The sequence below is a fragment of the Heterocephalus glaber genome, unplaced genomic scaffold (genome assembly GCF_053883595.1).
Source record: "Heterocephalus glaber isolate CG9 unplaced genomic scaffold, H.glaber_assembly_v1.0 deba00001564, whole genome shotgun sequence".
In the NCBI taxonomy this organism is placed as follows: domain Eukaryota; kingdom Metazoa; phylum Chordata; class Mammalia; order Rodentia; family Bathyergidae; genus Heterocephalus; species Heterocephalus glaber.
In genome coordinates this window covers 7,217,879-7,241,694 of record NW_028258351.1, presented here as the reverse complement: position 1 = coordinate 7,241,694, position 23,816 = coordinate 7,217,879, and the positions used below count along the sequence as shown (strand labels likewise).

Below are 23,816 nucleotides of genomic sequence, written 5' to 3'. Positions count from 1 at the left end.
TGAGTCACTGAGCTTTGGAACAGGCAAACAACCCTGGCATATATATCAAAGTATGGGAGGCTCTGGATCATCACAGACTTAATGTTCTTGGATCCTCCCAGCCTTCCTGAGAAACATCTACATTTTATTTTTCACATTATGCTCATTTTACAGATGAAGGAGCTAAAGCACAATGAAACTAAAGGACAGGTCCAAGGTCTATGATTCATGGCTGCATAGAATTGGAGGGCTAGGAGATTCCTTGACTATTCTATAGTTCAATCAGTGTTTCATCTTTCAGGTGAGAAGACGGAGGCCCACAGAGAAGACACTGGCCAGTGATAGCAGGGCAAGTGGCAGCCATCAGAGCCCAGGCTCTAGGCATTTTGACTCCTTACCCTCCTATGCCCTTTGTCAGTTGGCCAGAAGACTCACTGGTGCCAGATAACAAGCCCATCAGTACCAGGCTGGACAGGGATGGGGTGGAGGGGAAAATAATTTATACTGGGCTCAGTAGCCTTTGCTCTTTCATCTCTGAATTCAGGGGAAAAGGTCACTCACTGAGCATGAGACAGTGACAGTGACATGGATAAGGATTATGCCCAGGTTAAAAAAAAAAAAGCCTGCTGAATGCTCTTTGAGGTCAACCAGATGTTCTATCTTGGTCCCTGCTTCTGCTTCCACCAGAGAAATTCAAGTGATCAAAGGGACCCAAGGGAGGCAGGGAGGTGTATCAAAAACAACACAACACAAAACATGAGCTCTGAAATCAGAGACATGGCTTTGATTCTCAGCCACACTATTTATTGCTCTGTGACCTCAGACAAGTTATTTTGCTTCATTGAGTCTTAGTTTCCTTTTTGATAAAATGAAGTGGGGGCTGATCTCTCAGGCTACTTTTAGCACTGAATTTCTATGAGCTGGGGACCATATGTAAGTCTCTTAATCTTACTGTATCTCATTTTAAAACACAGATTTAAAAAAAATAGATGTGGCTGTTCAGAACTCACAGTAAGTCAGAGAGGCTTTTTCTAAACACAGCACAAAGAATCCACGAATTGCTGCCTATCTAAAATTGGACAGTGTATGTATCATGGCAGGTGGTGTCCATAAGACAGCATTCTTAGGTAAGAAACATTGAAACCAACACAGAGACAGGCAAGTTCATGCTTGACTGCTCACAGGTGACATTTTGAGATTAGGCAAGCTTTTGGAGGAAGAAAAATCAACACTGTATCTCCTTGCTGAGTGGCCTGCAGTTATGTCTCTTCTGGGACAACAGTGTGATGTAGCACAGCGTTCTCACCAATGGCTTATGCTCCAGGAGATGCTATGTAGTGGCTACAAGAGTTTGGGGAAGGCCACGATCTCCAGCTCCTCCTACAGAGCCACAGAGCACACTAATATTTTAAAGACCCCAGAGCATCCTGATGCAAAAACTCGTTCTACTTCATTGAACTGAGTGTTACTGAAGGCATTTATTTTTTTTTTCATTTTTAAGGCAAACAGAATCAAGTTGGATCAAATCAGAAGATGTGGATTCAAATCCCAGTTCCAATACTTCTTAGCCATGAGATCATAGGAGAGTCACTCAATATTTCCGAGATGTGCATCTGTTAAATGAGTTAACTTGTTAAAGAATTAGAACTTCCTTGTCTACGTCACAGGAATGGATGAGGGTCGGAGGGCAGAATGCAACTGAAGCATGTTCTATATTGTAGGACCAGGTTCCCATGTCGTGGGAGGAGACAGTATTGTTAGGTCTTGGGTATGCTAAAAAGGAAATTCATAAAACACATATTAGTGAAGGCACTGTGTGTGGAATTGGGTCTGGTTTTGTTACAAAAAGATGGATCTTATGGATTCTTTAATGGGTTTCCTAAGTGCATTAAGGCTCAGAGATTCTAAATTACTTGATAAGAAGGCTGATGGTTCTGAGTGGGTAACCAGCATATGGAGACACCACCCTTGAAAAGCCATCAGGGAGGGAGGGCCATGTCTCTGATATTATAGGGCAAGTCAGTGGATGATTAAGATTCTATCTATCAAAATTGTTTATGTATACTGACATGGAAGGTAGTACAACCAGACGGCTGAACAGATCATGTAGTACAGATGTGATTATGGAATACAAAATCTATCCAAAGCATTACTGAATTCATCGCAGCTTTTTGTTATGGAATATATTCTCAGTCAATGCATATACAAACCGTGATCGCTGTTATGCAGGATGTCTGAGAAATATTTTGATATTAAGAAGACATCCTCTGGTTTCCAAATGGTGGGATGCAGTGAGTGGCTTGATCAGAGCTTACAACACTCAGATGTGCACATGAGTCTCCTGGGGATCCTATCAGTGCAGATTCAGAGCAGAGCCTGAGATTCTGTGTGTCTAACAAGCTCACAGGTGAGGCTGATGCTCCTGGTCAGAGGACCACACTTCGAGCAGCAGGACTTCAGATGGACATGTACGCCTTAGTAAAACACACCAGACCCTTGGTGATCTGGCTTTGACTGAGCTGCCCTCATAGCAGTCATTAGCATCCTGAGCCATTCTTAGCCTTTCTCCTCCTTCCATTTCCTCTGCCTGGGATCTCAGTCCCCCACGACCCCACATCCTCTTGTAACTGCCACATAACCCCCAGCAACCTGGCCAACAGGCCTGCGGCTGGGTATCTCTCTGCAGCTGCCTTGAGATACTCTTTTCCTCATTTCCAGCATAAACTCTTTCCTCTTTCCCCCTCCATCCATCTTCTATAGCACTTAATGATACTTAATTGTTTATAAGTTCCCCAACCAGACTGCAAATGCCTGGTGCTCTAAGGAGTGCTTCATGTGAAAGCTGTTGAATAAAGCAATTTCTATGTACCATATGACGGCATATAGTATTCTCTAGTAGTTCCTAGGCTGTGAACTCTTGAAAAACTTGGACGAATTATTGTGTTATTGGGGTGTCTGGCACATAGTAGGTGTTCAGTGTGGAGCTTTATGAAACAGAAGTATGAGCTCCTCGCATCACTGCCTGGCTGGAGATTTTAACAAGACCTCATATATTTTCTGCACAGCACTTAGAATGTGCATTAACCCTTCCCCAAATGATGAAAGTCAGGCTGCTTCTGGCTGCTTAATGGACGCCTGCCTCCAATGGTGCTTCTGATCTATAGCTCCATTTTTCTAGATCCTCAGGCACCTGTGGAGCCCACCCCCAATTGTCCAGCACAAAGGCCCATTCTGAGAGCCAGCATTGTATCTCAGCTGGTGGCTGCATGTCCTTGCTCCCCGGACCCTTGGCATTCAGGCCAGAGCCTCAACCTGTCATTCTTTGGAGGTCCTTAGGACCTGGCACCGATACCTGGGAGCAGAGATGTTGGAGAAACCATAGCAAACATTAGCTTCCACTCTTGCCATGACTCATTTGCAATGGAGGAATAGGAAACATTACCCTTGATAGCTGCTCAGGCCTTCCAGCTATGTTGAAAATTTATGATTATTTTTAATTTAACTTTTATTTTTATCAAAGCAATCTATGTACATAATTTAAAAAGCCAAATGGTACTGCGAGGCTTCTAATGAAAAACATCAGTTTCCTGCTCTACCTCACCTTACCCTGGAGTCTCACTCCTCAGAGGCAATGGCTCTCAGCTCACTGAGCAGCTTCTGCTGGTGTTTATGTTCATATTTCCATGGCATCAATGGCTTGGCAGCTATTTCTTGGTTGTAAAACATTTTAGATAGTAGCTACTGAATTCCTACCACAGGAGATGACTGTGTAGGCTTCCTTTGTAGAACTGTCTCACCGTATTTCCCTTCCTTTCAAATATAGGTATATGACATTTTGACTTAATCAGTGCCCAGCTTTTGCATAACTATGACCAGGTAAATGTTATCCACAGCCCAGCCTTATAACATATGAAGGCTCTGATCTCTTTCCTGTGAAGTTATTCTGCCTTGTTTCTTTGCCTTTAGTTTGCTGGTTTGCTTGGCTTGCTAGGTCCCTATCACTGGAAACCCCAGATTCTGTATCAGAGCTGTGAGACGTTTCTCAGTGCAGTGGCCAGATGCACAGGTGTTGCCCCTTCTGGAATTGACAGCTGCCTACTCCAGTTGGGACTGACTGTCATCTAGGTCCCCTCCCTGTCCTTCTCTTTGTCTGCATCTGGAATTCTCTTGGCCTTAGATCATCAGCTTCCAGAATCTTACATGATCTTCTTTCTAGGTTTAATCTCTCATCTTCCTGTAATTTCTGCAAAAAGCTATCTGGGAGACACACCTTTGTCTTTGGAAATGAAATTCTATGCTCCCATTTCATTTGTAGTTTTCGGAGTACAGAATTCTATTTTAGAAAGGAAAGCCTGCTTCCTTCTCCCCTCTAGAAATACAAAGGCATTGTGCCATTGTCTCCTGGCTTTAACTGTTCCTGCTGAGAATTCCCAGGCCATTCTGATTCTGGATCTCAGGTATGTGACTTTCATTTGTCTCTCCAGAAGCTTTTAAGGATTTTCCTTTATTTCTGTTAGCCTGAATTTCATAAGGATGTGTCTTGGTCTGGTTCTTTTGTCATTCTTGAGGATAGAATTTGGTGAACTTTTTCCATTTGAAAGGTTGTGTAATTCTTTGATAATGTATTCTCCATTCTCTTTTGTTATTCTACTAGGACGTTGGATTTTCTAGATTGGTCCTCTCATTTTCATTTTTTTTTTCCCTTTCCATCTTCCTTCTGTTTGCCTTTTTGCTTTACCTTTTGGGAGACCTTCTCAATTCTAATCCTTCTATAAATTGTTTTCTAATATCTGCAATCATATCTTTAATTTACATTTTTTTTCTGCTTGGAATGTCCCTTTTTACTAGCATCCTGTGCTTGTGTTTATGGATGCAGTATTGTCTCTTACCTCTCTTGAGAATTTTAATTAAATCACTTGGATGTTTCCTTCTGCTTCTGACACTAGTTTTCATTTATTATACCCCTATTTATTACTTAATACTCTCAAGGCACTTTTCTAAGCACTTCGTAAAAATTAACTCAGTTCAATCCACCTAACAATACTATAAAGCAGATAATAGTTTTATGCCCACTTTACAGGTAATAAAACCGAGGCCCTAAGAGGTCAAATAACTTTCTCAAGGTCATGTAAAATGTAGCTGGTAAGCAGTACAGTTGGGATCTGAACCTAGGCAATTGCACTCTACAGTTTATTCTGTTAACAGTGATTTGTATTGCACAAAGTTTCTTTTTTTGCTTGCTTTTAATTCCTTTCCTATTAGAGACTTTCCTCAAATGCCTGGCTCTGTTGCTGTCCATTTATGGTCAGGAGGTACTTAAAGGCTGCAGAGCCCTTCCTTGTGTGTGTGTGGACTTCTCAGGGAATGTGACACTGGGGCAACCTAACTAGCATGTTTATTCTGGGGCCTCCTGTCATTATCTGTGGGTCTTTGCTCTTGAACTTGTCAGTTTCTCTTGGAAGGGGTCCCCCAAACTTCTGCTTGGGATGGCTGGGGTAGAGAAGACCAGCTGTGGTTCTCTCTGCTTAAAAAATCAGAATTTTACCCCATCTTCTTGTTTTCTGTTTAGCTTCTCCCCTGTGCCCTCTGCTGGGCCTGATCTCCCCAGGTCCAAAGCCTGGCCCTTTCAATACTACTTTCTGCTGGGCCAGGAGAGACTGGTCTGGTTGCTTGGGGCCATGGGAGAACATGTGGGGGGCCCAGTGGCTCCTTTTCCAGACTTTACATTGATCCTGCCAGTTTCAGCGCCATCTGTCACCCTGGTCTTTAGCAGTTTCTGAGGCCTCCCGCTCCTGACGCTCCCTGGACTTCCACGGTGAGAACTGTTGGCCTCTGTTAGTGTTTTCAGTATAGGTCCTTATTTTTCATCCCTGCCAATTCTCCCAAGTTGGTTACCACTCAACCACCTGCTTTCTAGCTTCTCAAAACTTGCTGGCATCTACTGTCATTGTCCTAGTGGGTTTATACTAAAAGAAAAACCCTTGATTGCCACTTTGATGGGGCTTGGGGAGGGAGCCGCCCATAAATGCAATTGGCCAACACACCAGGTTTAATCAGAAGTCTAGATGCTGAGCTCCCTTGAGTCTCAGCGGCTCTGCAGACACATCACAAGCTACCCTCACCATCTCAGCAGAAGCAAGAGGGACGTTTAGAGCTGGTCGCTGGCAGGGACCCGGCCGTAGAACCAACCAACATTTTTCATCCCGATAATATCCACCTCCTACTCAATGGTTTTCAAACTGGGCTCCATAGAGCTCCAAGATTCCCCAGGGATGCCCAAGGTTGGCCATAGGAAGCAAAGAAGAAAGCAAACTGGGGTCCCTCTCTCCAGTTGAACCAGGGCAGCTCTGCTTTCATCTGTTTTATATGTGGGGACGGTGCTACAGCTTTCATTCAGTATGACAATTCTGCTTTTCAAAACAGAAAAGAGGAACAAATAGGAAAGGAAGGAGGGCTGCATCAGACCTATCATTATGTGCCATTCTCTCTCCAGAGATGTTGCCTGAACCTTTTTTCCTGGGCTATTTTCATGGCAGCGCTTTTACCATCACAATTTGAACATTAAAGGAATTTAGTGTAGGGAGCACTGCTTTTGGCTTCCAATGTAAAGCTTGATTCAGCTACTTAACTAGGTGTGTGCCCTTAGGAAAGCTTACTCAACTTCCCTGGGTAAGTTTTTTTTTTTAATCTTTCAGTGGGGATTATACTACCTTGTTAGCGGGGGAACTGGGAAGTCATGGGATGGCATGTGTGTAGCACATAATAGCTGCTTATTGATGTTAGTTTCTCCCTCACCCTGGCTCTGGCAGTATGCACAGTTCCAGCATTTTCCCCCTCTCAGTAAATATTTATTCCTCTGTGGACATTAGTCCAAGATCCCTGACCACTTGGAGCTTATGTTTTAGTGAGAAGGGACAGAGAATAAAAAATAAGTAAACCATGCAGTATACTTGAAGGTGATACCTGGCATGGAGACAAGGAGGACAGCAGCAAGCGGATAAAGAGGAATGGGGGGGGCAGGTAGGGCTGGTCACAGTTTTTCCCCCCCGTACGGGGATTGATCTCAGGACCTTGTGCTTGCTAGGGAGGTTCAGTGCCACTGAGCTACATCCTCAGCCCTGGTCACAGTTTTAAATAGGGGAGAGGAGACCTCAACCACAAGGTGATGTTGGAGTGAAGACTGGACATAGAAGGCACTTAGCCATGTGGATATCTGAACAAGGATCTCTAAGCAAAAAGAAATGCAAAGGCAGATGCCTTATAGGAAGAGAGCCCTCAAGTACTGGAGGACCACCAGGAAAGCCCTACGGCCAGAGCCAGGTTAACAACAGGGATGTAGGGGGAGTCAGAGACCTCCAGGGATAATGGGGACAGATCTTCATATCCCCATTAAAGCAAAGATTTAAAAAATAATACATTTGCTCAGAAATGTATCTAACATTACATTCATGTATACTTAACTCTAGGTTTTGAGAAAATCAAGGCATATTTTGGTTCAGAGGTGGTTACATGACTGAACTGGGCCAAGGATCTCTTTCTTTGCTTTTTTAAAAATAGAAGATCAGTTAGACAGTCAAAACAGTCTCTTTCTGATGATAGGATCTGTAAAACCAAAAAACCCAGTATCAAGCCAGGCACAGTGGCACATGCATGTAATCCCAGCACTCTGGGAGAGTAAGGTAGTAGGATCTTGAGTTCCAGTCCAGCCTGGACAATTTACAGAGACCTTGTGTCAAAAGAAAAAGGTAAACAGAGCTGGAGATGTAGGTTGTATGAAGGACCTGGGTTCAATCCTTAGTACAGGGGGAAAATAAAACAGCTCAGTATCTATTGGGAGTCATGTGTGGAAAAATGTGTGTGTGTGTGTGTGTGTGTGTGTGTGTGTGAAAAGCCTGTCTCTAACGACAGAGAATGAAGGAGGTTGGAGTGGGGGCATGGCAAGGGAGCCCAGGGTGCAGGTGCCTTGGTTCTAGTTGTCTTTGGGCTGTGTCTCATCTCCTCCTGTGGCTGGTTGCTGAAGCCTGCCTTGGGTTCCGAGGGCAACACAATCCTTTTCATGCCTAAGCTTGTTTGATTCGGGTTCCTCTCATGTGCAACCCAGATAACCCACTGCCTATTCCTTTTATCTTTGAAATTACTCAGAGGTATCTACACAGAGTTTCATTTTTAACAACCTCCCACCTGTCTTCAATTCAATTTCCTTTAGAAAACTCTGGCCATGAAATCTGTACTTCTATGGGCTAGCACAGCTTTTCTGAAAGTGTATTTTGTGAGCTCCTCCATGGAAAAGAAGGTTTCCATGGCCAGGGGCATTTGGAAAATAAATGCTGCGTGCAATATTTCTATCGTGGAGATTCATGGTATAGCATATTAAAGAACTCCTGCAATGAATAAATGTGGGTAATGCTGTTTAACCAGGGTTTCCTAGGTTCTTTTTGGGCCCCAGATCCTTTTTATTCATGTAACATATGCTATTCCAAACTCCTGCTGCTCCACAGGGTCCATTTTGGGCAGGCTGAGCAATGGAGCCCACCGCTTTTAAAATGGCACATTATTGGGGTGCCCTGCACAGACATGTTTGACCAATGGGGCCCCCTGATGGGGGCACTATTGACCTGGAGGAAGTGTGTGTGTGTATATATATATATATATATATATATATATATTTTTTTTTTTTTTTTTTTTTTTTGGTACCAGGGATCAAACTCAGGACCTTGCGCTTGCAAGGCAGGCAGAGGCACCACTGAGGTAACCCCCCGGCCCAGGAAGGGATATTTTTGAGAACTGACATAGAGTTGCCTCCTACTCACTCAGTATGCATTTTTTAAAACTTGCTCATTGGTGCCATATCGTCGACAGTGATCTTGTAGACCATTGCCACCTCCCTCAAAGGTCCTGCTTGCCCGCTGGAATTCTACCTAGTGGAGTGGGTCCCACACTGTCCCTTAACCTTCTGAGAGGTGAATCTGTCCACAAGGCAAGACTGCATTAGAAGCTCTCTTTGAGCACAGCATGGATGTCCAGATGTTGAGGTGGCTCAGGACCCCTGTGACAAGAGTGGGATGCTTGGAATCTCCCCTGGCTCTGGGATTTTTGGACTATCTACCCCTTGGATGCCATCTTCACCTTCCCTTGTGCACAGTTTGCAGAGAGCTCTCATTTGACTCTTTCAGTCATCCTGTTTTGTTTTATTCATCTGTACTTAATAGCTGAGGACACTGAGGCTCATCTACTTGTCCTTAGTCACGTAGTAGGAAAGGAAGAGCTGGGTTTGATTTTGTGTCTGCTTGATCCTGTTATGCTATTTTCTTGATCCTATCACACTGTCTTTGTCATCAAGCTACCTGACTGAGCCCACTCCCTCAGCAGCCACATTTCAATTCCTTTCTTCTTCGTCACTCAACTATCTCCTTCTTCTGGGGATTGAACAGTGGGACTGTTAAGGAAGCAAGATGGTGTCTATGGGGCCACATGGCAGGTCAGGAGGGCTGCCTCCTGCTGACTGTGGCAGGGCCAGGCCTGTAGTGCTCATAGGCCTCAGGGTTAGTGACCAAGCGGTTAGATGTGTCCATACCTCTTAGATGGCTTCACAGACAAACCTCCCTCACCTGCTAAAGACCACCCATCAGCCTCCCACATGTGTGCTGGCTTTACTCTCACTACCATGGGACCCACCCCTCCCCCGCTAACCTAGCAACCAAGCAACTTTGAGGTAACCAGAGTCTCCAAGGTGTAGATCATTGCTGAGTGGCTTCTCAGCCTGAAGAATTGTATGATGGGGGAAGCCCTCATGTAAGAATTTGCATGTTCTAGCTGGAGGTGGGGTGAGGGAAGAGACTTAGACTCAGTTTCTTTAGTGGAGCCAAGGAGCTGTGCCTGCTACTCAGACCATGGTGAGGGGAAGACCAAAAATGAGGAATTTCCCAGCCCTGGAAGGATGTGGGAAGTGGCAGCAAAGGCAAACAACCAAGAAGACAACCGGAGCTTTATGAAGCTGTGTCCCTCTGTGCTACCTGCCCTCCAATATATAGACACTAGCCCCTTGGGGCTGTTTAACTTTAGGTTAGTAAAAATTCAAAGATATTAAAAATTCAGTGTCTCATACTCCCTAGGGACAGCTCAGTGTATTGGACAACACAGAGAACATTTTCATGATTCTAGAAAGTTCTATCAGACAGTACTGATTAGTTTCTTTCTCCAGTTTCTTCTGCCCATTTCCACCCTCCACACGCCCTGCTTTATATCCATCCTTCTTCACACAGCCTGCTGCCCCAGCTACTCAGCCTCAAAGGAAATGGTTCAAGGGACAGCACTGGCGAAGCTCCCAGCAGGAGGGAGATGGGGTTCGCTTGTAGATTCAGTGCATGAGTCTGGTGTCCTAATGGGATAACATGCTCCTGAGAGGCAGGGCTTTGGTCTCTTGTCTTCCACATTTCTGACTATATCCTGCACTGTGTTGGGTTCATGGAAAGTCCTTTATCACCATTATGAATTTGTCCTGAATTGATAGAGCTCATGGTCCAGTTGGATTGACTGATTGCCCAGAAACCTAGGTCACTACAGTCTTGGCTTGGCCAAGTATATCTTATTTCATACCACTCCTCAGGGAAATGAGCAGGTTGGCCTGATCTAGTACTGCATAGATGATCTCAGAGGTTCTTTCCTGGGCTTTGGGAGGCAGAGTTCTGAGGGTGATTCTGTCTGTGGTCAGAGCTCTTTCTTTCAGTAGTCAGTGCTCAGATCCAAGCACAGTTATCTGCAAGGAGCTGCACTAAGAATGTTTGTGATGATCCTGACATGGAGAGTGTGTATGTATGCATGAGTGTGTGTGTATGCACTGCCTGCGCCTGTGTGTTTGCTCTTGAATTGTAGTAACAGATTGGAAAATCCAATATTACCATGGAAGGACATAACTAACTTTTGCTCCGGTCTTGGGGGAGAGATCTCCAGGACTCTCTTTCCTTATTTCTCTCTTTCTTATAAATTATGTAATAAGAAAATATGTTTTGGTGTCTGCAAGAAGGAGCTTTTTGGGGACCTAGCCTCCCAGGTCACAGGCTTTTTTCTAAGCCTATTGATCATAGGACACAGCCTGGCCTCAGCATGTCCTGGAAAGCCAGGCCCTGCTGTCCACCAGTTCTGGCACAAACACAAACCTTCATCCCCCTGCATCTGGGGCGGGTGGGGAGGGCATTTAATTCAGAAAAGTAGATGGGATCAGTGGAGCGTCTCCTCAGCAGGCACAAATGGGGCTCAGAGTGCCCCAGAGTGGGAGGTAAGCTGCCACAGGCATCGCTGCCGTGACACGTGGAGGCCATTTTATTTTTCAGCTGAAGGGGCTGAGTACTCAGCATCATGTGAGGTCAGTAGGCATGCTCACCTCTCCCCCTCAGGGTGCTCAAGCGAGAGGTGCTGGGAGGAAGTGGAGGGTATGCTGGTGGAGGGAGAGTGGGGAGTTGGCTGTCAGCATCTGTTGAGTGGGAGCTCTCGCTGCCTGAGCAGCCAGACAGCATGGCCACAGTGAGGTCAGATCTCAGGTTCCTTTTCCCTTGGAGGAATCACAGGTGAGAGGGTCCAGGGGCTCCGCGCTGTGGATTTTCTTTCCCCTCTCCTTTCTCTGGGCCCTCCCAGGCTCATCTCCTGGCCAGCCTCTGTTATTCTTCCTGCATGCCCCAAGTGCAGCAGGACTTTTATTTCAAGTCTCATTGCCACCCATAGTTTTCACTCTTGGGAACATCTTGACCTTCCTTTCCAGCTGAAACTCTATAGGTTCCCAGCTTCCTTGGCTTATGGCTGCATTACTCCAATTTCCGCCTCTAGCACATTGCCTTCTTTTCTATCTGAACTTCCTGTGCCCTCTTATGGAGACCCTTATCATGACATCAGGACCATCAGATTATCAAGGACAATATCAAGACCTCATTCAAACACTCCCCACTTTAAAACACTTTCCCTGAATCCCAGCCCCTAGATTGTGAATAAGGACTTGATCTTTTTAACACCCTCGAAGCCATGGTTAACGAATAGTTTGTGGATTAAGAAAATGAATGCATGAAGTAATCTTAGGGCCCTACACATGGGTCCACCAGGGGGTTGCTCAACCATGGTGCTGGTTCCCCAGTCCACGCCCTTTGGATTTCCAACTCTTCACAGTCCCTCCACCTTCCCCCAGTGAGCAGGAGCCTGCTATCATTTTGGTTGGACCTCCTAGCTGGGTTGAGTATTTGGGATGGCTGGGAGAGGAAGAGGCTGGTTTCTCCCACCTCTCCTTCTGAAATCAAGCCATTCACCACTCAACCACACCTGCTCTTTTAAGGCTCCTCTACTACCTCCTCTCTACTTCCTCCCCTCACCCTGCCTACTTTCCCTCTCCAGTATTCTCAGTATCTGCCCCTCTCCCACCCAGTGAAATCTAAGGAAACCCAGGGCCTCACAGCCCATTTCCAGGGCATTTTCACCATTTGCTGGCATGCTGTCGGACCCTTGCTGGAGAGCAGTCTTTCTAGGATGGTCCAAGACAGCCCACTTGGAGCACAGCAGCCTTTCTGAGCAGGGCCTGCACCCTTTGCCCAACCTGGTGTCCCAGCCCCTGGGCCCAGCTCACCTGTCTCTCCCCAGATGGGCAGGTACTCATCTTGCTGAATGTCCAGCATGATCTCCAGCCCGTTGCCCGTTCCCCCCTTGACCGTGGTGAGCAGAGGCTTGCCGTCCTCTCCTGAGTTAAACATGTAACACTTCCCATATTTTGTAAACACCTGAAGGAGAGAAGAGAGAGAGAAGCACACGTTGACTTCACACTGGGCTCCAGGGATTGTGAGACCCAGAGTCCGCATAGCCCATCACAGTCAACCCCTCCTGAGGACCAGTGATTCCTCCCTCCTACTGATGACTGGACTTTTGTCAAGAGGGGTTATGCCATCGAAGGACAGATCTGGACACCCTTTAGAGTTAGTTGAATGGGATCTGGTCTCTTCTCCCTCTGGACACACCCCCAGGAAGTCCTGTCCACTTCCAAGCATTGAATATCATCTGTAAACTTCTGATCCTCCACCTACACTTCCAGCCATAGTTGTCTTCCGGCTCCAGAAAAACACATCCCACTATCTGATAAGCATCTTCCCAGGGCCCCCACAGACATCCCAGCTCAGTGTGTCCCAGAGAGACAGACCTGCCTCAGCTTCCCTACTATGTCAGACATTTCTGTCACTCCTCACCCAACAGCAGCATCACCAGCTGCCAGGGCCTCAGGCCAGACCCTGGAGTCACACTGTTCACTTTTCCTCTTCCTTATCCCATTGGTAATTGACCAGCAATGCCTGCCAACATTCTATAGCTACCTTGAACTTGGCCTTTTCTCCTCTATACTTCTGTAATTTAGGACCCAAGCATTTCTTGCCTGCCCTGCTCTGGTGGTTTCCCAGCAGATCTCTTGGATTCCAGACAACTTTGGCCAGCTCATGCTCTAAGCTAACTCTTTCTGAACTGCAAGCCTGATCACATTAATCCTGTGCTAATCTGCTGGAGCTCCCTTAGCCCCTTTTGGTTAAAACCCAGAGCCTGCATACCCTGCCTCCTGTGATACACTCTGCCTACTCCTCCCACTTTCCAACCTCCTGCTTACTACTGAAGCCCAAAATCATCTGCCAGATGCTCATTCCACAGGGTCAAGGACTGCATCTGCTTCTTTATATACCTTTCACTGATGGCTAGCACCACGCCTGGTACATCGGGGTGCTCCATAAATGCTGAATGAATGAATGAGTGAATGACTGAATGAGTGAGTGAGTAGTAGAGCCTGACCAAAGAACTTGCAGCATCCTGGGACATATGCCGCTGGCTCACCCACTACTGGCTTTCAACTTGCTAACTCCTCATTTCTCACTCTGCCTGACACCTTCTATAGGTCTCTGTTTGGGCAATCTCTAACTGTTCTTTAAGACTGGATCGATGCAACTCCTCCTCCAGGAAACCTTCCTGAAACCCTAGCTCAAGCTGGGCTACTCCTCAGTTTGGCTTTCCCTTGTTCCTTGACCGTAACACCTATTGCACAGCACTGAGTAGTTGGTTCTGACACTGTCTTTCATTTTCAAATCCCAGCACTTAGTATGTTGTTGCCACACAACAGGGGCTGATTCTGCTTTTGCTTGATGAAAGCATGGTTATAAAGATGCAGTGCGTTGGAGTGGAAAAAGCCCAGGGCCAGAAACACAGAGATCTTTGTCCAAGTTTTGACTTTGTTGCTTACTAGTCATGTGACATTGGGTGAGCTGAATAAGCCCTGCAAGCCTCAATTCCTCCATCTATGAAGTGGGGCTTTTAGTCCTTATCTTTGTCACCTGTAAAGGTTATCAAGAGGGTCAAATGAGGTAATGCATGCAAAATGGCTTTGAAAACTATAATAGCTTTTCTACAAATGCTATGGGTTATTATGATTATATAACTGCCTTGGAATCTCTAGTTGGAGCCAAATTACATCCAGCAAAATTGGGTTGGAAGGGATCCAGGCTAACTGTATTGGATTCCTGCAGCATTGAGATCCAGGCCACTTCCCTGCCCAGGCACCACAGGGTCCCATCCTGCAGCATGGAGACTGGGGAGGCCCTGTGGCTTCCCATCCTTCAGTGAGAGGGCAGGTTCATAGCAGGTGTGAGGGCTGAGACTGCTTTGCTCATGGAGATCTTGATGACTAGATGGAAGGAAGAAAGATAGCCTTCTACCGTGTGTCAGACACTCATCTATGTCATCTTACTAACCTCACAACTGTGATCACGGGTGGGTAGGAAACTAAGGCCTGGAGAGGTTAAGTGACTTGCCTAAGGTCACACAGCTAGTAAGTAGAGAAGCTAGGATTCTATTCTGTGTCTTTCTGATTCTTACACACATGCTCTTTCTGGGTGTGGTGTCCTGGGAGTGTCACAAAGGTGTTTGCCATTGGGTCATTTGCCAATAGAAGTATATATTGCTGCTCTCTGCCTTGTTTTTTCTATCAGCCAATCAATATTCATATGCATGTTCTCCTATGATGTGCAAGGATTGTGGAGAACTCAAAAAACTACAAGGCCTACTGTTTGCCTTTAGGACTTGTAAGAAGGGCTAGTAAAATACCAGGTTCTATAGTTTTCTTCTTCACTATACAAAACAGCTCTGAGTCCCTGGCTAGTTGTACTATTTCAGAATGACCAAGTCTTACTCTCTCAGCTTCATGGTGTGGGAGAACAGCTGGAATTAGGCAAAATCTAAAGCAAAAATAGTTTTTCACAGAACTGAGTTTTATTGTTACTATTGCATATAACAATTGAACTTAGCTAATGAACTTGTCTCCTGGAGAGATGATCTTGGGGACCAATTGTAATGAGCAGATAAGAGCATTTTATAGTTATCACATGCATTACAAGGGGTTGAACACATCTGGAGTTTTTCTTTATAGATACTGTAAATATCCTGTCTCCAAAACTGCTTACAGTTTTTATTTGCTTATCTACATAAAGAGGTTTGTAAGCAAAAGTAAATTTCAGCTTAATATCAGATGATTGCAAATTCCAACTCCCACCATTTAACCCTTGAACTTCAGAATGTTGGGCTGGGCTTAGAATATGATGTCTTCTCCCGAAGTTACCTGTGATCCTACCCCTGTCACCAACATGCCAGGCGGTGCTAAGGAAGGTACTGACCCTCCTTGAGCTTCTGAGGATGATGACAGAGTATGAGAACTGAAAGATCTTCTCACTTACTTACCTTACTTTATAGATAAGGTAGAGAAGGAGAGACTTACAGAGAGGTGGTGGCTTGCCTGAGGTTACATAGCAAAGATTTGTGCAACTAGGACACTAACTCCTTGTCCAACTCGTTGTCCTTCCTTTATTCCAGCCTCCTTCAGTTTCCCATTTACGAGAGAAATTGGAGGATGTAGGGGATTGCTATGGTCCTTCCCATCTGAACAGGAATTGATCATTGAGTGATTGATTAATGGAAGTCAGTAAGCCATTTCTCCATGTACTGGGCCTTTCCACATATAATTTCAGGGACCACTGAGTGTCTGGTGTGTGCCCTTTGGTGGCCTCCTGTTGCATTAGGATCAAGTCCCAGGTCCTCACTAGAGCCCTGTGTGGTTCAGCCCATCTCCCTTACTACTCCATTATATTCTTTACACATATCAGTTTCTTCAGTCCCCAGGTGGTCAATGAGCCCCTTTTCATATCCTGTTTCTTCTGCTTAGCATGTTCTCCCCACATACTTTGCCTGGCCAACCTTTTTGGGCCTCAGCTTGACAACCACTTCTTCCGAGAGGCGAGGCCTTGCCTGATCATTCCACCCCTGGCTCCTCCCTCTACTTAAGTTGGGGCTTCTTGTTTCCCCACCTCAGGCCTCCTACATTTTTCTGTCAGAGTGTACATCAGAGGGTGCAGCTAGGTGACTGTATTATGTGATTATTTGCTGAACATGTCTTTCACTGGACGATAAGCATTAAGAGGGCAGAGACAGTGTCTGTTTTGTAGAATGAATGAATGAATGACTGAGCCCCAAGGTACTGCTGCTCTGAACTCCATTGTCCACTTCTGGAAGGTGCCCTTTGATACTGGCTTGCTTGCCTTACTTGGTTCTGGCCAGAGCTCTTGGTGACATCTTGTCCTACCCCGTTTCTCACCTGTGGCCTGCCCAGTTTCCCCTTTACTTGTATGTACCTAAGCTTCTATGTTTGCTTTTCCATGAAGGCATTAGAGGAAACAGTCCCTTTAGGAATATAGAGGATGGGGGACAGTTTACCTTTGTGGGTGCTGGCAAAGGAGCTCGGGAAAAGCACAGTACCCACTAGTTGCGTGTTTTTGCCAGCGGCTCCTGCCTGGCTTTCTGAGGACTATTTTCTTCTCTGTTCAACATCAAAGGCTGCTGAGCTATTTACTCAGAGCACAATTTTGCTACAAACTTGGGACAAGATGGGCTCTCCTTCCTCATTTAAGGCATAATGATGTGTAAGTGTAACACACGCTCCAAATTTATGCCTTATCGCCCCCAGCCAGAAAATACAATTTATTTAAGTCCAGACTGTCAGGCTGAGCTCTCTGCCTTTCCAGACCTGCCATTCTTACAGGCATTTCTGTGTCTTCCTAGTGAAAACTGACAGCTCCACTGTGGGAAGAAGGGCTGGATTAGCTGGGTTGCTAAAAGTCTAGAATGGCACTTAGTTGGATTGGTTTGTAAGAATTAAAAAAAGGTGTGCATTTCAGACCAGGATTTCTTGGAGTGAGGGGACTCCTGAGAGAAAACTGGGGTCTGTAATCATCTTCCTCATTTCTCCCATTTTCATGGTGACCACACCGTGGTCCTTCAACTTTGTCAATGGCTCTGTGAAGCAGGGAGGAAGGAAGCTAACGATTCCTGAGCCTCTACTCTGTGGCACCTCTGCTTGGCACTTTCACAGGAGTTACCTCTTCTTAATTACACCCCCAACCACCCTGATTGGGAGGCTTTTTATAGTCACATCCCCATTGTATAGCTGAGGAAACGGAGGCTGCTGAAAGTCACATTGCCAGGAGGTAACAGGGCTGAGACTTCTAGGTGATGCTTTCCCATTGAGGGAAATGAGACAAGGGGATTTTGAGGCAGCCGGGATGGGATCAAGGCAGCTCATTGGTCATGTCATGTACCAGTCTCAACTTGTTTCTTCTTTTGCAGACTGGGCATCAAAATCTTGCCATGTGTCTTAGGGGCTAACAGAATGGTAGTGGATTTGTTTGGAAGATTACATAATAGGCATCTTCAGAAGCTACAGACCATACCAAGGGAAAGAGCTATGTGTCTGCTTTCAGCAGAAGAGAGATAAGCTATTTAGGCTATGGAGGGATGGGAACTGGTCAGGTTGAACTGAGGAATGAGGTCATTGTCCCTGTCTTGTTTATGCCCCACAATACTAAGTTAGGTAGTTAGTTTATTGGTTGGTTGATTGGTACTGGAGATCGAACCCAAGGCCTTCACACTGAGCCCTTTTATTCCTTTTTATTTTGAGACAGGTCTTACTAAGTCTCCAAGTTGCCCAGGCTGGCCTCCAACTTGTGGTCCCCTTGCCTGACCTCCCAGAGTGCTGGGATTACAAGCATGCGCCATCATGCCTGCCTCCAAGTTTCTTTTAAAGGAGTTAGAGGAGATGAAAAGAGTCACGTTCCACTGACTGCTTATTCCCTACTAATGTTTAGCCAGCTGCTGGATGCTGTGGGGCCATCAAACTCTGTGGGAAGAGAGCTGCTTCAATGCACACAGCCCACTGTGAAAATCTACATTTGAATGCCAATAGCCAAGTTGTAACCAGTTACCGGGACAGCAGACACCACTGATCTCAAGTTGGCATGTTCTAAATCCATAAAACATGGAGGTAGGGATGGGGAGAGCATCTTTCTGTCTTTCTGGTAACTGAAAGGAATGCTTGAAAGCACAGACTGGTTTTGCTGCTCCCCCCCTCCATTCTGTAACTTCAGTGCCGATCACTGTGTATCTGCTGTCATTAATATATCTTGTGAGGTTGGTACTGTAACCCCATTTTACAGATAAGGAAAATGAGGCCCAGAGAGGCTGAGCCAGTCACAGAGCTGGTAGGTTCAGAATTCAGGGTGAAATACATATTTGTTTCACTGTCCCTAGTAGCTACAACTCATGCCTCCACCATCTCCAACCTGCTGTGGTCCCAGTAGACTGGTGAGACTGCTGGTGAGGACTCTCCCACCTGGCAGTGGAGAAGGTCCATCTCAGAGGCAGAACTCTAAAAAAGTGCCAGACACTGAAAGTTTTCTCTGAACTTTTCATTTTGCATACAAGGCATCCAAGGCTCAGAGAGGTAAAGTGTCTTGCCTCAGGCTGCACAGCCAGTTTGGGGGCAGAGTTGAGAAGTGACTTGGGCTTGATGGCTAAAGCCTTCTGTTAGCACATATCAGGGCCTGGACAGAATGAGTGCGTTCCCTGTCCTGGGACACTGTGAACCAGAGTGAGATTTGTAACTGCTGCCTGTAGAGGGAAGAGCATTGGGCCTTGGTGTAACCTTTTGGGTGCCCTGCTTTATAGAATATGTGAGTCAGCTTTCCAGGACTGGGACAAAAAACCTGACACATACAACCTCATGGAGAAAAGGTCTATTTTGGCTCACGGTTTTAGAGGTTTCTCTTCATGGTCAGCTGGCGTTGAGGCAGCAACATTGTGGCAGAGGGCAGGGAGGAAGAAAGCTACTCAACTCATGGCATCTGGGAAGCAGAGAGCAAGGGAAGAACCAGAGAGAGGAAGGGACCAGGGACCAGACATAATCTCCAAGGTCCCATCCCCATGATCCACCCAGAAGTGTTCTTTACTCATCTCCTAGATGTCTTTCAAGCCAATCAAGTTGAAAATCAAGATTAACCATCAGAGTATGAGAAATGCAAAGTGGAGCCCTTGTTGGGAAAGGTTAGTAATGGCTGATATCCATGAAGATACAGTTTTCTGGTCCAATTAAAAGTGCAAATAACATTTCTACACCATGTACCTACTTAAGAAAATAAATTATGGATAAACCCCTTAGGAACTGTTGAAACATCTACTTACCAGCACATAACTGGGCCTGCAAGCTTCAAATCTTCTAACCTTCTAACCTACTCATTAATCCCAAGCTTTAGGGCATCTAGTAGACAGTGAGTTTTTCCTCTCTTCTTGCTTATTACACTTGAAGAAAATGAAATTGCACTGGCACAAAATGCCTCTAAAACAGACTTTTTCCCCTTTCCCTGAGTTGATCCAGCTTTCTGCTCAATGCAGTTACTAAAATTTCTTACTAGGCTGTTTTCAAAATAATGTGATTGTGAAAGCCAACCATATAGTCTTGTTTTTCTCTTTTAAACTCCTCATACTCATTTTGCACAATAGGGAAGTAAAAACATCTGAGAAATGGGTTACTAGGCTTCCAGTAAACCTAATAAGTCTGCCTTTGTTTCCGAAGCTGCAGTTAAGGTGTCTGAAATGAAATACAGCTGGAGAGATGTATTAGCAAGGAGGCTGCATAGATGGTTAGCTCTTTGAAGGCAAGGACTGCATCTTATTAAAAAACTGGGCTGTGCTTTCATCTGTCCCTGCAGTGAGAACTTCTGACCATCTGTTATATTCTAAGAAGTGCTATATGGCTACGCTCGCCCCTTCCCAGGAGATTAAAAAAGGTGATTTTAACAAATAGCCACAAAAGCACATCTGTGTGGCAGGTGCTATTCCTGAGAATGAGAACACAATCCTTCTACCTCGTCCCTCTTTCCCATCAGAAACTTGCTGTCTTCACCAGGACATCATTCATATTATTCCCTTTAGAGGTTACTTTTCTGGGAGGAAGGAGGAGAATGCACAATGATTGAGAATGTGTCAATGTGGGCACGGTGCTGATTACATATACTCATTTAAAAAAAATATACTCATCTTTTAAGTCCCACAAAGTTCTTTGATGTAGGTATTACTCTTCCCAACTTGCAGATGAGGAAACAGGCCCTGACAGGTTTAATGCCTTGTCTAAGGTCCTACAGCTAGAGAATGGTCTTGTCTACGGTGTTCCTTAAAGACAAGCCTTGTTAGAAGGCAGCTGAGCATTATTCGTGCGTCTGGTATGGTAATGTGAGCCTCCTCCTCCATGCTCTGGATCCCATCTGCTGGGATGTGACATTTCCTGTGCAGTATTCACTAAGAGGCGGAACCCCTCTCTTCTGTTGTCTCCAAGACTGAAGCACATCCAAGGCATTTTCCACTGGGTAACTGTCCAGACAGCTTCAGACCAAGCAGGAGATGTGTGAGTGCTTCGTAGAAAAAAAGAGCATCAAGTGATGGCGAATCTGTCTGTCTTCTGTGAAATCAGCAGGAAAGGAGCTGAAGAGGGAGCCACTGAGCGCCCTCCTTTCATTCAAACCCCTGGCCAGCAAATGTTCTCTTGATGGGCTACTCACGGAGGTAGCTTGAAGGCATCCTGGCCAGTCACCTGGAAAGACGTTCAAAGTGCCAGACCTCTGCCGAAGAATCCCTCCTGACAGCTCATCTGAAAGTCTCAAATTGGGTCCAATTTGAAATTATGAAGTGGGATGTGGGCACTAGAAGCCTTTCAAGTTGGACTGCAGCTCCGCTAGCAGGTGTCTGGGCTTGATGGAAATTTCAAATAGGACACAATGACAGGGCTGTTGCTCTTCCTTTCAGGTCCCTACTGTCTGTCTCCTGGAGAGAGCAGGAGTTGGGTTATTTTCATCTCTGATTCACACAGCCTGGCCCATTACCTGGCACACAGTAGGCACTTAATGGGAGATTTGTGTGAAAGAAAAAGTCAAACATGGAACTGGGAACCAGGCAGCCCTGGTTTCCTGTGGTGGCTCTGCTGCTGATTCGGAGAAGCCATTCATTTTTTCTGGATCTTGATTCTGCATCTTGGAAATCTTAGCAACCTTTCACAGAGTTGCTGTGAAGATTGAAGGAGCTATAATGGGTCTGAAAGAGCTTTGTAGAAAAGTGAAAATTCTCATCCTAGGCAGGGCACATTCTTGTGCGTGGTTTGGATCATGTGTAAGCCCTGCAGGAGCTGGGGAGGAAGAAAGCTGCTGTTTTTCTGTAGAAATGGGAGCTGAGATATTGCTCCACCTGGGGCTATGGTTGTGGTTCACCTATTCATTCTCTATATAGCGAGTCATAGACCATTTCTTGTGTTCTAGGCACTTGTAGAACTCAAGACTGTGATGAGGTAGAGCCAAACTGCTGTAGGAGTGCACAGAAGGGAGCTGCCTGGAGGACTGTGATGGTGGTGCTGGGGAGAATATTGCAGAATTTCCCCTATGGACAGTGGTGACCACACCAGTGGTATTTAGCAGGTTTAGGTAGGTCCCCTAGTCTGGCTCATGGTCTCAGTGGGGCCATGCTGATACTCTCAGGAAGCCAGTGGTGCCAGCCCATACTCCTGGCCTTTACCTGTTTGTTCTTCATTCCTGCTTTTTTCCACTAATACCCTCAGTTAGACAACTATGAGTTCTACTAAAGATCAGGCAGGACTGATGAACTGACCCAGGTGTTGAAGTCAGATTATCCTGGCTGTGTACCCGCTCTGTGTCAGGCATTGTGCACAATCAATAATGGAGCTCAGCTGTCAGTGGATAATTATTAATACAGAGATGCAGTGACTGAGGAGCTGGCATTTGATTCTTGCCAAGAAGACCTGCGTCAGCTTCTGAAGCCTCCCTGAACCTAGCTTTCTGATATGCCCACTGCTAATATGTCACCAAGTCAAACCTAGAACACAGGGCCAAGATGAGTAAACCAAAAAGGAGCACATTTCTAGTGAGCCAAGCCAGGTTGCTAAGAGCGTCTTTTTAGATGTAGCCAAATACAGGGAGTAAGATCCAGGAGGGGCTCCTTGCCTTCAATGAGGGCAGAGTAAAGGGAGGGAAAAATGTGGACAAAAACTGTCCGGAGTCCCTTACCTTCTCCTTGTTTTTGCTGCCCCCATGCTCTACTTCTAACCCTAGTGACATGACTGCTGCTGTCCCAGGCCTGCTCTCATTCCCAGGAAAGCAGATAAAGCAGGGAACGTGCAAGACCTAGCAGCCCTGGCACTGCAGAGGCAGCCCTGGGTCCTACCATATTTGTGGGGCATACCTTGGTCGGTGTTCTGATCAGCCATGAAAATGGATTTGAAGTGCCCAGCATAAGGTCCTCACTGGATAAAATGAGCGAATGTCATTATTACTGCACTTGCTCTTAGCCCAAAGGCCAAGAAATGATTAACATCAGTACTACTAATACAGATTCTGTTCCTGAGCTCTGGAGCTGAGCTCCTATAGAATGTGATTTCTTGTTTCATGGTTTCCATTATAAATTCTTTTTTTGTCCTTGATTTTTTTTAACTGACAAAATTATGAGATATAAGGTGATGCTTTGGTACGTGGATTATAGATGATCAAATCAGGCTAATTAATATATCTAGCACCTGAAATACTTATCATTTCTTTGAGGTGAGAACGCTTAAAATCCACTCTTTCAGTAATTTTGAAATATACAATATATATTTATTAGTTAGTCACCATGCTGTGTAGTAGATTGCCATTACTGATTCCTCATGTCTAATTAAAACTTTATACCCTTTGGCCACATCTTCCTTTTCTCTGTACACCTTTTAACCCATATACCACCATTCCACCCCAGTCTCTGCTAACCAACATTACAAATGGCCAACAGATATTTGAAAAAATTCTCATTCTCACTAATCATCAGGGGAATGGAATGCAACTTAAAACCATAGGCGATACCACCTCACATCTGTTAGACTGGCTATTATCAAAGACAAATGATAACTAATGTTGGCAAGACTGTGGAGAAAAGAGAACTGTACCTAGTATACTGGAATGCAAATGAGTACAGCCATTTTGGAAAATAGCATGGAGGCTCTTCAAAAAACTAACACTAAAAATTGCTGTATGATTGAGCAATCCTACTTCTGGGTCTATACCCAAAGGAACTGAATCAATATGTCAAAGATATTTGCCCCTCCATGTTCATGCAGCATAATCCATACTAGCCAAGATATGGAATCAACTGGAGCACTCACCAGTGGATGAATGGGTAATGCAAATGTGATATATATGCACAATGGAATACTATTCAGCCTTTAAAAAAGAGATTCTGTCATTTGCAACAATATGGATGAACAAGAAAAGAAATTGGGCTAAAAGCAATAAGCCAAACAGGCAAATACTGTGTGTTCTCACAGGTGGAATATAAAAAAGTCAAATACATAAAAATAAAGAGTACAATTATGGTTACCATTACAAGTTCTTTTTATAGTTTGCTTGCCTGATTCTGCTTCTCATTTC

General features: G+C 45.3%; 1 protein-coding gene across 2 annotated transcripts in view; it reads right to left on the bottom strand.

Annotated features, from left to right (window-relative positions):
• The window catches only part of Asic2 (acid sensing ion channel subunit 2), a 1,077,068-nt gene that overhangs the window by 74,853 nt on the left and 978,399 nt on the right, over positions 1–23,816 (bottom strand). For both annotated transcript variants that reach the window (XM_013067767.3, XM_004870614.4), the window contains exon 2: positions 12,584–12,734. In XM_013067767.3, coding sequence (XP_012923221.1) covers positions 12,584–12,734 — 151 coding nt within the window. The remainder of the gene's footprint in view (positions 1–12,583; positions 12,735–23,816) is intronic.